The sequence below is a fragment of the Macrobrachium nipponense genome, chromosome 15 (assembly GCF_015104395.2).
Source record: "Macrobrachium nipponense isolate FS-2020 chromosome 15, ASM1510439v2, whole genome shotgun sequence".
Taxonomy (NCBI): domain Eukaryota; kingdom Metazoa; phylum Arthropoda; class Malacostraca; order Decapoda; family Palaemonidae; genus Macrobrachium; species Macrobrachium nipponense.
The window spans coordinates 527,050-541,320 of NC_087208.1; the positions used below are offsets into that span (position 1 = coordinate 527,050).

The following is a 14,271-nucleotide window of genomic DNA, read 5'->3' on the forward strand; positions in this document are numbered from 1 at the left end:
CTGAACGTAGTAAGTTTAAGTGGGCAGCACCACCATACACACACACACACACACACACATGGGGCTGTTCATCAACTGTTCCGGGGTCACAAAGATGTCTGCAGCTGGAAAGTACACGGACCCACAACAATAAAGAGATTGGGCAGGGACGTGACAATCACATGCACGTAAGGCGCCATTGGTATGCGATGACTCTTGAGAGATTGCATCGGTAGAGATCAGCAGCAAAAAAAAGCCACTTTTGGCACCCAGTGTTGGGCCATCAACTGTGTTCCATATAGAAACACGATCACACATACAGGGGATCATATTTCACAAGATAGTGCTATTTTTCATTCATGAAAATCATTATAACTGTGTTGCAACTACCTTAAGTAAAAGTGTGTTAGATCACAGTCAACTTGCGGTCAACTACACGCCTGCTTTTTGAGGTAACAAAACAATGAATGTTGTAATAAGCTTTTTATTTATGCCTATTTGACATTAAATTTATGTCTCCCAATAAATTAACATGTAGGGTTAGTGTCAGACCATGTAACCATGGTTAAGTCTGATAATTTTTCCTATTACTAGTACTAGAATGTACATTGTATCACGAGGCCTAGCCCTTAGCCTTCTACAGTTGTAAGTATTAATGAAGAATTATAATGTTATGTACAATGTCATCAATAAGTTCTCAAATGTCCTTGTTGGCAGACTTGGCTGATTTTGATCTGCCAGAACACTAAAAGGTAGTAGGCTATACTTCAATTATACCAGTTTTCCTATAGGTATTTATTAGTTGTACTACATTATAGCTTTAAAAGTAAACTTTACCAACTAGCTAGCCCTACAATGAAACCATGTTTGATCAAGAAACCAAGGGTAACCTACTATCCCTAACCTTAGTTTAGCAAAGGTAGCCTAATTTGTCATATCCTTCAGGAATGCTGATGTTTCTATCTGTCTGCCTCCACAGACAATGAAATACAGCTTAAATGTTGGATAGCTATGAAAGTCTTAAGTTATTCTTACAGACTGCAATGTAAATATATATGTTGAATTACAGGCCAGTATGATTATGACCTGTTGCATAGCCTTATATATATATATATATATATATATATATATATATATATATATATATATATATATATATTACTATATGTCTGCAGACTACATCTTATAGTAGTTATTAGTAAATGGATATTTTGCTATGTTATTTCTCTAACAATATTCATGTGGCTTTCTAGTCATGATAGAAGCCTTTTCAGAATTATGTAATTTTTATTTGTTGGAAAAATACTTTTAAGCACAATATTATTTAAAGATATTATTCAAGAATTATGATATAAAAAAAGTAAATACTGAAAATCCAGTTTGTTAAAATTTCAAGTTAATTTTTCTTGATAAAGAGAAGTATAATTATTCTTTGAGCAAAGTGCTAAATATAGCTGTGCATAAAAGTATTTATTCTAGCAAAAACATTTCTGAAAAGGCTTCTATTATGAAATCGATACCACTGTTTCGAAGTAGCTCCTTTGTCTGAAGAGCCTTGAAACATGGTGCCTTATCTTGCAAAAATGTGACTTCAGCAGATAACACATTTTCAGGATCTTTGAGGAAAGGAAATACTCCACCAGTAAGCACAGCTTCACTGAAGTATTTGCCATTCCATGTCTGTCCTTTTTCTTTGGTGATCCACATTAACCGTTTGGCTGTGAAACACAGAAAAATTCCCAAACATTCAGTATTACGATCTCGACTTTCGAGATCGACAGGTTCTTAAAAATAAGCAATTGGGCTGTAGTGACTGACGACAGGTGACAAACAAAGGAGGTAGGAGCATAACAAAACCAAAAAAAAGTTACCTTAAAATTAGTTTATTATACAAAATATACAAAATGTACAAGTGAGTCAGGTCCAGTGATAAACAAAATAAACATACACAATGAATTAAATAATAAAGGCAGCAACAGTAATAATCCAATTAAGTGATTCTTGTACAATTCAACAAACAATTTCATAAGCAGCATAACTAATATAACAAAAGCAACATCATATATACAAAAGGACCACGGTATAAATGAAAAAGTAGTGCAGTACATAAATACATATACAAAATCAGGCAGCATAATACACAAACACATTGAAAAAGCAGTGAAATAACGATTACAATAAATGTAAAAACGGCAGCATAATAATAAATGAGAATTAACACTGAAGCGGTATAATGATACTCAGAGCAAAACGGGAACACTTCCTCAAACAAAGAGGACAACAGTCCAATGCCGGACGATCAAGACAGAGCCGATACGGCAACCACCTCGTCCTTGGAAACAATATGGACATCCTCCTCGAATGCTGGACGATCAAGACAGAGTTGATACAACAACCATCTCGTCCTCAGATACAGTATAGAGGTCCTCCTCGACCACTGGATGTTCACGACAGGGTTGATACAACTACCAACTCGTCCTCAGATACTCTCCGCTGCTCTGCTGCCAAGACTCTGCCTCTCTGCCGCTCTGAACCTGACTGGTTGTTCTGCCCTCCAGAACCTGACTGGTCGTTCTGCCCTCCAGAACCTGACTGACGAAGTTTGACGCCATCCAACAGACGTCAACTCGCCAGCAGTTAAAATAAAAAACAAAGGAGGCAACAATCCATCAAGGGAACAATCGGCAAACGATTGTTCCTAACATTCAGGAAATTTCACAACTTGGCAATAGCACACATCATCGCTGATATCATCCAACTTTGCAGCCCAAATGATGTCATTTTTATGATTTGGCTTCCTGAGTGTGTAAATGAAGAATTCATCCGATGCGACAACATGGAGAAAGTCACCTTCATCCTAATCTTTAAGGAATGAACCACAAAACCATGCATGGTCTTCTTTCTGTTGCTGAGTGAAATGGCTTGCTACCAGATTTTTTTAACTCGCGCTGTAACTTCTCTACTTTCCCCTTTTTGTTTCTAGTTCAAGTGCCAATTTACACAAAGACTTTCTTGGTCTACCCACTGCCTCAGCTATGATGTCTTTTGACTCCTGAGAAAGGACTTCAAGACTATCAAGATTCTCACTTTTTGCGATGACAGTCATATGGATTTTTGTTCCAGTTTCTTTTAACAAAGGATTCATCTCTTTATAATGTATTTAGCTATCCAGGAATGTGAAATGAAGGATTTCCTCTAAGTTGTTAGCCATGGCTGTATCTAACTCCGTCACTCAGTCTGAAAACACAAGAAATATAAAATCAAAAATATCTAATTAAGATAATGTACTTGGAGATAGGCTATAGCAGAAAACTAAATAACTTTCCATTTGTTCTGTGGATGGGATGGCCTTCAATTTCGAAACACCGGATATATATAACATCTGGATTACAGTGTTGCGTATTTCAAAATAGATGATAATTAGTGTCACAAGTGGAGACTGAATTTTTTCTGTGTTTATCATTAGTTGATGGGCAAAGCTGTTTAGTATTTCAAGAAATATATGTCTACTAAAATATCCAAATTGGTTTATATTTTGCAAGATGACACCAAATTTCTCAATGTAACTCATTGATATTCTTAGCATGAAATACCAAAATTAATGCTGTTTGTTTTATTATCCATATTATTAGGATTTTTATTTTGATCCGTGTAAAACATTCATTTTGAATGGTCAACAATAAAAATATATCTAAATAATCCCTAGATATTTTTCTAATTGTCCCGAAATCCCAAGATCCAAAATCGGGCTCAAACTGGAAACCCTATTTGTGACCTTACGTAAGATCTAGTCTATTATTATTATCAATTATAATTATGCCTAAGGATGAAGCTTATATGGGATGATAGCTTAAGACATGAAAATTATTTTACCATACTGTTGTCAAATTATATTGTTTCAGTTTGACCCATGAATAAAGAACAATGATAATTAGTTCTGCCTCTAGAGAGTAAATCAGTACTGTAAATTTATGGTGGAAAGAAGGGCACATAACTTGGAAAAAATGGCGCACTATGTATATTGCTCAAGTGTATACAAACTACAGCAGAAGAAATTGAAATGTTTATTTGTACATATACATAGTACATATTGTCCTTGGTAAATGCTGCAAAGATAATTTACCAATCTTTAAAGAATGCTTAGAAAATAACCATAATGTATTTACCATATCTACAAAACTTTATAGCTTAACTGTAGAAGAAATATAACAGTAAAATTAAATATTGTTTTTTCTGCATAAGGTACATTTTGTATATAGTAAATGGTGCATAAATGATATGACAGCCTTGACAGACAGCCAAGAAAACACGTTTTAAAGAGTACATGGTTTCCCATTATATTGTATGGGTTGTGCCATTGTTTACATAATTATCGCATAGCATTGGTGCCAGACAGTGCAAGTCGCAGACTGGTTTGGCTGTTGTTTACTGTCTCAATTATCTTCTCTCTATATCTATGCAAACAACCACCTGACCGAATAAATACATGGAAAGAGGTAGAGAGAAAAAAAACCTCTTGTGGGAGGTGCCACTTAGATGATAACAACCTGTAGTGGAAGGGGAAAGAACCTGAACCAACTTTTGTGTGTGTGCCGAATTAGAATTAAGCAGATAATTACAATAACTATAAATGCAGTTGGCCCCCGTATTTGCAGGCTCATGGATTCGCGGATTTCTCTCTGGACCATATTTACCCATTATTTGCGGAAATTTGTTTATATGCGTTTTTTTTCTATGATAAATATCCACAGATTCCCTGTTTTTTATAGTCTATATATATATATATATATATATATATATATATATACTATATATATATATATATATATATATATATATATATATATATATATATATATATATATATATATATAAATTAAATATAGTATACTATATATGTATGTATGTGTATGGTGTAATGAGGTTCAAGCTAAGGATGTATCTTCTACCTAAGGGATAGCTAAATGTAAAATTCAGGAACGTAAATCCTTTTAATAAGGTAGATTAAAGAGAACCGTTTAGAAATTATGAAACTGCAGAACTATAATCAGCAAAATATATATGAGCCCCACACGATTTATGTTCACCTGGATTTGGAACCAGATTTTGGTATAGATATATTTAGGTGTACACAACCGTCACCAATAAATGTGTTGCATGTGTTACAAGTCTAAACGGTGAAAGACCACAAATGTACAAAATGTGCATATGTATATATATATATATATACACATACAGTGTTCCCCCCGTATTCGCGGGGGATGTGTACCAGACACCCCTGTGAATAGTTAAAACCCGCGAATAGTTAGAACCACCATTAAAAATGCTTATAACTGCCTATCTTGAAAGTTCAGATGCCAAATGTATACCTTTAATAACATCCTACCTCAAATATACCTAAAATTACTAACCTATTACTATATTAATCTTTGAGGTTATATTATTAATATCATTTCAAAGTCATCTTAAACATTTTACCATTAAAAATATATACCTACAGCCAATAACAGAGAGAGAGAGAGAGAGAGTGACCAATGAATGGCAACATCATATATCTGACCATCAAGAGTGAAATTATGAATTATTTCTGAGACAGAGAGAATAATATTGAGAGAGAGAGAGAGAATAACTCCTAAACTCCGACTCCTTCCCCTCCGCCAATACGAATATCAAACTGTCATATACTCCTCCGCCCATGTTCCTCCAAGTGGATAAAAAAGACTGGGAATAGCTTTTTTTTTTTAATTAATCTTATTAATATTTGAAAATTAGTTATAAGGTAAATCATTTATTTATACTACAAAACAAATAAACATACGTAAGTAAGAAAGAGGGAGAGAGATAGTATTGTTACTGTTTAATCTCACGAAACTAAATATTATTTGTAAACTAGTGCTGTATATTATTATTTTACCATAAAATGTAGTAATGTCCTTAAAGATACACTTATACATACATTTCCAGCCCAAACAGAGGGCGAGAGTTATCATTAAGACACACTATCTCGTGTGGCAAAAGAGAGAGAGAGGGAAGGGGGGGAGGGTTATCCTTATTTAAAAGACTGAAATGGATAGATTATTGTACTTCTATAAAATACCATAACATATGAATTTTGAAATTAATTATACAACTATTATTATCATTATGCAAAAATATTAATAAACATACACATGTACCATAGAAATTCTCATCTCAGTAAAAGAGAGAGAGAGAGAAAATACGTGACCATCGAGAGGGCAACAGTTGTTGGACCCCAGCCAACTCTGCTTGGCTCCCAAGAAATCAAAGATGCGGGGTAAAATGCATTTTCTTTCATTCTTACATAATTTTATATTTAAAAACTAAAATCTTGCTAATTTACTTTAGTATTTTCTTTAATGAATTTATATTATTGCTGTTTACATTAATATTGATTTTTGAAAATTAGTAAATCATCATCCAAAAAATATACATCTCTGTAAGAGAGAGAGAGAGAGAGATGGATTATTGTAGCATTTGTAAAATACTTTCACATATGATTTTTGTAATTTCAATTATTATTATTATTATTATTATTATTATTATTATTATTATTATTATTATTATTATTATTATTATTATATTATCATATGAAAATATTAATAAACATATTATACATATGTGTACCATAAAAATCTCTCATCTCAGTAGAGAGAGAGAGAGACCTGGAGTTCGAAAGAAAGATGCGTGAAGACTGGGATTTCCTTCATTCTTACATAATTTTTGAAATTTGATAAACTAAATAAAACTTACTAATTCAATGTAGTATTTTCTTTCTTGAAGTAATTGCTCTTTACATTAATATTAATATTAGAAAATTAGTAAATCATTTATCACACAAAAAGCATACACCCCGGTAAGGGGGAGAGAGAGAATTATTAGTTATTATGTGATATCATGTAATCTTATTAAACTTACTAATACAGTATTGATCAATATTAATATTTTAAAATCAGTAAATCGTTTTTGTATCATAAAAATGTATTTAGGCATGAAAATAACATCAAAATACACTAATTAGTGATTATTTATCGTCGGAAAATCCCGCAAATAGGCGAATTCACTGCAAATAATGGTTAGATATGGTCCAGAAAAAAAATCCGCGAATCCGGAGAACGCGAATACGGGGGCCCACTGTGTATATTATATATATATATATATATATATATATATATATATATATATATATATATATATATATAATCTATGTATATGTATATATATATATATATATATATATATATACAGTGGGCCCCCGTATTCGCGTTCTCCGGATTCGCGGACTCACTGATTCGCGGATTTTTTTCTGGACCATATCTAACCATTATTTGCGGTGAATTCGCCTATTCGCGGGATTTTCTGACGATAAATAATCACTAATTAGTGTATTTTGATGTTATTTTCATGCTTAAATACATTTTTATGATACAAAAACGATTTACTGATTTTGAAATATTAATATTGATCAATACTGTATTAGTAAGTTTAATAAGATTACATGATATCACATAATAACTAATAATTCTCTCTCTCTCCCTTACCGGGGGGCCCACTGTATATATGTATATATATATATATATATATATATATATAATATATATATATATATATATATATATATATATATATATATATATATATATATATATATATATATATATATGTGTGTGTGTATATATATATATATATATTATATATATAATATATATATATATATTCATATTATATATATATATGTATTATATATATATATATATATATATATATATATATCTATATATATATATATATATATATATATATATGTATTATATATATATATATATATATATATTATATATATATATATATAGTAATATATATATATATATATTATATAGATGATTATGATATGCGGATATTTACCTTTTTTTTCCCCAGGCAGGGAATGTGGACGATGTGGCATTGTGTACTCCACATCCCAGTACCTTTTGCATCACCTCAAGTATTGTCGACAGAAGGTTATGCAGGAGTATTCAAATGGAGAAGAAATCTTGTATCCAAATAAGAATAAAGGGCCTTATTGTACAGGCCATAATTTAGATAGAAAATCTGAAGATTGTATAAGTCAGTCTTTTTTGTCTAGTAATGGTATTTCATGTAATGATGAAAATTTAAATGCTCTTAAATGCATAGAAAGCGGTACTTCTGTGTCGATTCTTCAAAGGAAAGAAAATTTCTTTGTTAATTTTAACTCGGAATTGAAGTTCTCAAATAACTATGGACAAATATTTTCGGAACATAAGAATTTAGAGAAGAGTGTGGGTAATAGAAACACCCAGAAGATAACTGAAAAATCTTTAGGCCGTATAGGTGAAAAGCCTATCAAGTGTAAGGATTGTGGCCAAAGATTTTATCAGAGTTGTAATTTGAAAATGCACATGAGAATCCATACAGGTGAAAAGCTTTTCGAGTGTAAGGATTGTGGCCAAAGGTTTTCTCTGAATGCTGATTTGAAAATGCACTTGAGAATTCATACAGGTGAAAAGCTTTTCGAGTGTAAGGATTGTGGCCAAAAATTATCTCAGAATGGTCATTTGAAAAGGCACATGAGAATCCATACAGGTGAAAAGCCTTTCGAGTGTAAGGATTGTAGCCAAAGATTTTCTCAGAATGGTAATTTGAAAAGGCACACGAAAATCCATACAGGTGAAAAGCTTTTCAAGTGTAAGGTTTGTGGCCAAAGATTTTCTCGGAATGGTAATTTGAAAAGGCACATGAGAATCCATACAGGTGAACAGTCTTACGAGTGTAAAGATTGTGGCCAAAGATATTCTCAGAATGGTATGAGAATCCATTCAGGTGAAAAGCCTTTCGAGTGTAAGGATTATGGCCAGAGATTTTCTCAGACTAGTCATTTGAAAATGCACATGGGAGGCCATACAGGTGAAAAGCCTTTCAAGTGTAAGGATTGTAGCCAAAGATTTTCTCGGAATGGTAATTTGAAAAGGCACATGAGAATCCGTACAGGTGAAAAGCTTTTTGAGTGTAATGATTGTGGCCAAAGATATTCTCAGAATAGGCATTTGAAAATACACATGGGAAGCCATACAGGTGAAAAGTCTTTCAAGTGTAAGGATTGTGGCCAAAGATTTTCTCAGAATGTTCATTTGAAAAGGCTCATGAGAATTCATACAAGTTAAAAGCCTTTTGAGTGTAAGGATTGTGGCAAAAGATTTATCGAGTTGTAATTTGAAAACGCGCATAAGAATCCATACAGGCGAAAAGTCTTTCGAGTCTATGGATTGTTGCCAGAGATTTTTTCGGAATATTCATTTGAAAATACACATTGGAAGCCATACAGGTGAAAAGTCTTTCGAGTGTAAGGATTGTGGCCAAAGATTATCTCAATGTTCATTTGAAAAGGCTCACGAGAATCCATACAAGTGGAAAGCCTTTCGAGTGTAAGGATTGTGGCCAAAGATTTATCAGAGTTGCAATTTGAAAACGCGCATAAGAATCCATACAGGCGAAAAGCCTTTCGAGTGTAAGGATTGTGGCCAAAGATTTTCTAGGAATGGTGATTTGAAAACGCACATGAGAATCCATACAGGTGAAAAGCCTTTCAAGTGTAAGGATTGTGGCCAAAGATTTTCATAGAGTGGTCATTTGAAAAGTCACATGAAAATCCATCTAGAATAACATTAAGAGTAAAGATTTTCTTAGTGGAGATTTGAAATAATTTTTGAGTGAAGATTCTTTGAAAATAACTTACTGAAATTACTTTGGTGACTCCACGGTGAAAGGTTTTATGAACGTTTTCTCACTTTCTTTTTTTTTTTTTTAATCCAGATTTATGTGAGATGCCTTGAGTATTGTAGATGTCAGTGAAGGATGTATTTAATATTATATTATCAGGTGAAATTTCTATTAATTTATTAATGAGTTTTCCTTCTAAACAATAAAGTTCAACAAAAGGTATAGGTTAGTATGGTTTTATTGTTTACATTGAGGTTGTTTATCAAAAACAGTTTTTAATTTGGGTATTTTGAAGGAATGTTTGAAGAATAAACGTATTTGTAAAGTATTTCGTACGAAAATTCTATTAAATGTAATGTATGATAAGGAAAGCAAATTAGGTAAACGTTAATGATAGAGGCGTAACATCATCTTTCCCAACTTGAATATAAGATTTTATTTAGTAAGGATGTGTTTAAGTATTTGTTCAACATAGGTAATATTTTAATGTATTCGATTTCATGAACATTTCGTGAAAAAAAATTCTTATATTTTGATATTCGGATGTTGTGCTTTATTCATTGGAAGGCTTTGTAGATAATAAGAATCTTTTTGGGTAAGTTATATCACATACTAATGGGTTTCATCACTTCCATGGATTTTGGAATTATTTGAGCCTTCATTGATAAATATAGGATGGTTGTGGGATTCAATTATTGTGTTAAACATTCATGGTATATATTAGTTTGATGTTCAGTGATTTTAATAAGAGAGAATAGGAATTATGATGTAGACAAACATCTGTTGTCTCTCAGTAGTATTGTTTGACTTTATTAACGTCTCACCAATGCCTTTACATATTAGCACTGTACTCCCCTCTCTCTCTCTCTCTCATTACGTAATACATGTTTTATTTTCATTTTTCATTGAAAACTGCATTCCTTTTATTCACCAGAAGTTTGTTAACTTTATGAAATATAAGAAGTCCTAAAAAGAAAGCTGGAAAGCTTAGTAAACATTTGTTATAATTTTGGAATTTAAGTTGTTTTTATAAAGCACACACAGAGAGAGAGAGAGAGAGAGAGAATAACAATAAATCTGGTCAGACTTGATGCATATGACATTCTTGTAAAATTATCTGCCATATCTACATATACTCCTTAAAATTCTTTTAATTTCAAGGTTTTACGTGATTCAATAGGGTATGTGGTTTTATTGTGTAACGGGAATTTTTCAAAGATGTCCGCAGTGTATTGAATAGCTATATGCTCTTCAGTGTGTGGGATATACAAAAGGATTATTGATGTGTAGTTCTCCCAAATTATCTTTAATAGGATTTCAACCAACTTTGTGGCAGTAATGCAGATACTAATATGATGTATTGCATGCTCATCCTATTTGAGAAAATTTAAGATGTACCACATCTTCAGAATTAAAAGGAGGGGGGAGTGGGGTCTTTCGACGGCTAGAGTACTACACCACGTTCCTCCCTAGAATAATTTGCAGTTTCCTTATCTTGCTCAGGGACTGAGTATTTCATCGAGTTGGTGGTGAATAGTTTTGGTTCTTGATTTGATTATTTTGAAGTCAACTATATATCAGCTTAAAGACGGAATGTGGATGGTAGTGATATCCTGAAATGTAGCACATCACAAATAAAACCCATCTTCAGTTCCTACTGGACATAATGACCAGTGAATGTTTTCTGGTGTTAACTTGCTAGAAATGTCAAAATATTTACCAAAACCTGAGTTATTACAAAAATCAGAATGTCGAGCTTCGTCAAATCATGCTATAAGTTGTTTATATAGTAAAAATTATATTTGAATCTCTTATGAAAGCATATAATAAATGAAACCGTTCTATCTATCAGGGTGATTTCATTTCGAAGTATATGATGTAGCAGAACCGTATCTAGCTATATACGGCTCTGTGCTGTAGTGTGGAGGCCATTAAGACAAGTTTATCCTGCTTATTTAATGCTTATTGTATGAGCGCCTTCCCATAGTATTGAACATAAGTCTGAAGTTCACTTTCATCGACAGAGATTGACCTTGCTTTTTAGTTTAGTTTCTTCGATTCAAGGCAAATTTTTGAGCTGGATTGACTTTATTCTGGTTGAAATTAGACGGAATGAAATGGAAAAATTTTTCCGCTGCAGGTAGTGAACCAGGAGTTTAACTGGCATTTTGAATAATTTTCTTGGTAGGTAGTGAAGTGAGATCTTTTCCTTTGAAGAAGTCACGTGCTGTAGTGTTTTTTGTTATATCATTCACCTTAAGCTAACCGTTTGCCCTGTTATCATCTTCGTTTAAGGTACTGTGTGTAAAATATAGGCACCACAGAAGTTACGTGGAAGGAATTTTCTGTTGTTACAAGGTTATACGGACCTGTGTATGCTGAAAGAAATGTAAAATTTGTACCTAACGTGTTCTATTGACATTTCTCCTGGCAGTGTTTCTTTAGTCAAGAAATATTTTTCATTAGTTTTCTTCACAAACTTGTACTATTGTTAATATGCAGGTTTTGGACGTAATAGAAGGTAATGTATAATGGTTTCCGATTACTTTGTGTTTTTTTTTTTTTTCTTTGAACTGGCTGTCTAGTAACAGATTTCTTTAGAATTTTGATAGGTTTAATGGAGGGATCCTATATGATCCCTAGATATAGTTTTGATGGAACCAAAAAGTGCTGCTTGCTTAATAGGTATGAAGTGAAGAAAATAATTTTTTTTATTTATCCTTTGGTGTAATGATAAAAATAATTTTTGTGTTGAACACTGTAAATGTTTTTTGGGATATGTTATTAAATATTTATGCATTAAAGCATATATTAGTTAAGCCTATTTTTAACGTTACATGTGGTGATTAAACCCTTACATCTAAAATTTCACTGTACCTACAGTATTTTTTTTATAAAGAAATTGCAAATTACTCATGTATGGAATGTCACATCATTAATCCTTTCAAGTCTCCTTGTTATTAACTCAGATCTGTTAAGAGTTCTTGAGTAGTTGTTGGTTCCAAGGATTTGCAACCTTTTGAATGGCTAGTTAAGATTGTAATGTTTTCAATTTGAGTTTAATTTGATAGACAGTAAATTATTGTAAATATCTGCTTTGCATTTTTTGGGCATAAAAAGAATTGTTTTAAAGAAAAATAGGTTTAAAAATATGCTTGTAATGACATTTATTTGTTAAATGTCTTTTGATGGTTAACTCGCATGAATTTATAGTCTCGTTAATGTTTTGGATTAACTTCAGATAAGTCAGTACACACTCCTCCTCTCTCTCTCTCTCTCTCTCTCTCTCTCTCTCTCTCTCTCTCTCTCTCTATGTTTGTCAGTCTACAAAACACGTGGAAGTTTATCAAGTTGGTTTTCTTCTCTTTACTGGTTAATATTTACTTATGTTTTGTGCTCAATTATTCCAGAAAGTATTATACCAAGTATTTGACCTTATCAAGTAATTGGAAAGTGATTTTTAGGCTTTCTGTACTGCTTGAAATTTAATATATTTTTGGAAACTTCTTTGTTGATTTATTTTATTTTATTTAATTTTTTTTGTTCAATGGAACTTCATAAAGACAATGGTATAGTTCATCCTGTTTCCCTTACTGAATTATTTGTCTTATCGTTGTGATGATTTTATCTGGTAATATTTTTCTGAAGGAGTTTGGCAGATTTTTCAGTGAAACTATTTATTGTGCTGAAGTCTAAAATAGTACAGTACTCTGTTGGGTACTGTTCGATTTTGATAAGTTTTTTTGGAAAATAGTTCATCAGAACAATTCTCCATTAATGTCTCATTTTGGAAGTATCATTTGATCAGTAAGTTCGCTCAGATTGCATTGAAGGTCTTACGGAAAAAAGTGTGTACATAGTGTTTTAATGGAAGAGGATGATTTTCATTCAAGAGCCAGAGGAATATGACACCTTAAAAGAATATGATTCAAGCAGCGAAGGATTGGAAAAATGTAAAAAAAAAAAAAAAAAAAAAAAAAAAAAAAAAAAAAAAAGAAAAAAAAAAAAAAAAAAAAAAAAAAAAAATATTAAGTTTGTGTTGCCAGACTTCAGGCTCAAACCTACCTGAAAAACAGTTGTCTGATGCTTATCATGTTTCTTAATGTTGGCAGTAAAGTTAAATGGCACCTGGGAGAAGTGAAGAAGTGCAACAAGAATTGCTTTGTAGGCCATTATTATGCCATGAGTAAAATTAAAAGTAGTGTTTCGGCTCACTACTTTATGGAACAAAACACTAGGTTAAGTCTTACTGAAACTACGATGATAAGATTTAATTTATAAAAGTAACTTACCAAATAATTACTTAGCTAACGATTAGCATTGCACGGCATCCTAAAATTTTTTAAAAATAGCGTGCAAGTGACTGTTGCAATGCATGGATGACAGGTCCCACCCTTCGCAGCAGGAACTCGCGACCAACATTAGCCGATAACGCCATTCTTCTTTATGCCACGCAGCTGACAAGACGTCTTTTGCTTCCTATGTTCATGATCGCCGCTTTCTAGTTTCCTAAAGTCGGTGATGTATATACTCGCT

General features: G+C 32.3%; 1 protein-coding gene across 3 annotated transcripts in view; it reads left to right on the top strand.

The window, feature by feature from the left end:
• LOC135226957 (zinc finger protein 260-like) overlaps positions 1-14,271 on the top strand; it is a 554,628-nt gene that overhangs the window by 474,032 nt on the left and 66,325 nt on the right. The window contains exon 7 of one of the 3 annotated variants that reach the window (XM_064266640.1): positions 7,918-11,379. The exons of the other annotated variants lie outside the window; for them this stretch is intronic. Coding sequence (XP_064122710.1) covers positions 7,918-9,179 — 1,262 coding nt within the window. The 3' untranslated portion in view covers positions 9,180-11,379. Of the gene's footprint in view, positions 1-7,917; positions 11,380-14,271 lie in introns of those variants that run through there. 3 annotated transcript variants of the gene reach the window in all.